Raw genomic sequence first — 2,119 nt, 5'->3', positions numbered from 1 at the left:
ATGCTACATTCAAGAAGTTGTACTATGAGAATTACTTTCCGGCACCTAAGCGAAGAAAACTAAAGAAATAGTTTGATGGGTTAAAGCAAGGGAATATGACAGTTACAGAATATGAGAACAAGTTTACGTCGCTTTTGAGGTTTGCACCTGGGATTGCTAATGATGAGGAAGGAAAGATAGAGAAATTTGTTGATGTCCTTGATCTTACTATCTGGCCAATTGTAACTGCCTTAGAACCGACAGAGTATGCAAAAGTAGTGCGAAAAGCCTTAGAAGTTGAGGCTGAAAGCAGGGACAGTAAGGTTATCAGGGAGTCCTATAAGCATAACAAGAGTATGGGTGCTTTCTCCGAGGGTTAATTAAGTAAGAAACAGAAACATGAACAGTCAGGGTTCAGGGGACAACAGTCAGTCAGATCCACATCCGTAGCTTCAGTGTCCATGGGGTCTTCAAGATCGAATGTTACTTGTTTTAGATGTGGGCAGTTGGGACATTACAAGTTCCAATGCACTCAGACTCAGATAGCTCAGGTGATTTATTTCAAGTGTGTGCAGTCAGAGCATCACAAGTCCCAGTGTACTCAGATTCAAGTGGCGTCTGGTGGGTGTTTTGGGTGTGGCCAGCAGGGTCATAAGGTGAAGGATTATCCACAGTGGGGCAGTGGTTCAGGCAGGGGTAGAGGTCTACAGCAGAGGCAGATGCAGTCTACCACAGTTCAGTTAGGGTTTCGACCGCTACCACTACCTCAGCCATCTCAGCCAGCTATGACAGCTTAGAGTTCTCGACCGGGTAGAGGGACTTCTTCGAGTGTACCCACTCAACAGTCGGGTTATCAGACACATGGGTCTCAGGGGCAATGGACTCAGGGTCGTGTGTTTGCACTCACTCTAGCCGAGCCATCATCCAATCTTTCAGTTGTCAGGGATATATTTCTTGTGTCCCATTCTTGGGCTCATGTATTATTTGATTTTGGTGCTTCATATTCATTCATTACTTCATCATTTGCACGGGCATTGGGATTTAAGGTCAGTCAGTTAGATATATCGCTTTGTGTTGACACGCCTATTGGGGGTTCAGTCACTCTTAGTACAGTTTGTCGGGCTTGTTCCATTACCATTGCCGGACGGGTACTAAAGTTCAATCTTATCCTTCTTGAGATAACAAGATTTGACATCATTCTTAGGATGGACTAGTTGTCATCCTTCAGAACTGTATTGATTGCTTTAGGAGCAGAGTTTCAATGTGTACCCTGGATGGGGATTGTTTCTTCTTTGTGGGAGATTAGTGTGATTCTCTCATTCTTGCGTTTTATGGTGTTAGAGGTCGGGATCGACACGGGTTATTCTTCGCTAGCCTTTTCGCCGAGAAAAATGTTAAGTATTGTAGGGTTGATTATCCAGTGGTTGTGCGCGATTTTCTAGATGTGTTTCCAGAGGACTTGACTAAGTTGCCTCCACACCGAGAGGTAGAGTTTGCTATTGATTTGATACCTGGTACCGCACCAATCTCTATGGCATCGTATCATATGGCACCGATTGAATTAGAAGAATTGAAGAAGTAACTTGATGATTTGAGAGTGAAAGGTTTCATCTGACTGAGTGTGTCACCATGGGGTGCACCGGTCTTGTTTGCTAAGAAGAAAGATTATTCTTTAAGGTTGTGCATTGATTACCGGAAGTTGATGTAACAACCTGAACCCATGGGTCCGAACCGTTAACCGGGTCCTTGCCCTGACCCGAGGTCAACTATGTTATAATATCCATTTCCTATGTCTATATCTGTCATACGAGTTAATCCAGGGTCCCTAATTGCCCTAAGACACAACGTTACAATGAGGTTCAAATACACAGGTCAAAGAGGAATAGTCAGTCTGCTGATAGCCCTTGGTCGGCCGACTAACAAGGCAGGATTGGCTGACTAACCTATATGGTCGGTCGGCTGAAATGGTTGTGAAACTTGCATGTTCTCGGGACATTTCAAAATAGCCTATCGGTCGGCTGATAAAGGGGGTTCGGTCGGCTGAACCTGGGGTTTCGGTCAGCTGATGGTGAGGATTAGCCGGCTGAAATAAGGCTTCCTGGGACTCAACTCTCTGGAATAATTTCCTGACCATGCTCAA

At 44.8% G+C, this 2,119-nt stretch overlaps 1 protein-coding gene across 1 annotated transcript; it reads left to right on the top strand.

The window, feature by feature from the left end:
• The first annotated feature begins 440 nt into the window (after window positions 1-440).
• On the top strand, window positions 441-1,561 carry LOC132309446 (uncharacterized). The gene is made up of 3 exons (XM_059807756.1): window positions 441-713; window positions 852-1,127; window positions 1,286-1,561. The coding sequence occupies exons 1-3, from the start codon at window positions 441-443 to the stop codon at window positions 1,559-1,561; spliced, it is 825 nt and encodes a 274-aa protein (XP_059663739.1).
• Window positions 1,562-2,119: the final 558 nt, after the last annotated feature.

Source organism: Cornus florida, unplaced genomic scaffold (assembly GCF_030987335.1).
Source record: "Cornus florida cultivar Cherokee Brave unplaced genomic scaffold, ASM3098733v1 CherokeeBrave_3.0.0_Hap2_Chr05, whole genome shotgun sequence".
NCBI classification, from domain to species: Eukaryota; Viridiplantae; Streptophyta; class Magnoliopsida; order Cornales; family Cornaceae; genus Cornus; species Cornus florida.
Note: the sequence above shows the minus strand (reverse complement) of the source record. Positions and strands in the feature narration are given on the sequence as shown.

Bases quoted from the DNA above. Each gene is read 5' to 3' on its own strand.
- LOC132309446 (XM_059807756.1), top strand. From the start codon at position 441: ATGGGGTCTTCAAGATCGAATGTTACTTGTTTTAGATGTGGGCAGTTG. The intron at 714-851 runs GTTCAGTTAGGG...CATGGGTCTCAG, and splicing joins GGCAGATGCAGTCTACCACA to GGGCAATGGACTCAGGGTCG. The intron at 1,128-1,285 runs GTACTAAAGTTC...GTGGGAGATTAG, and splicing joins CCATTACCATTGCCGGACGG to TGTGATTCTCTCATTCTTGC.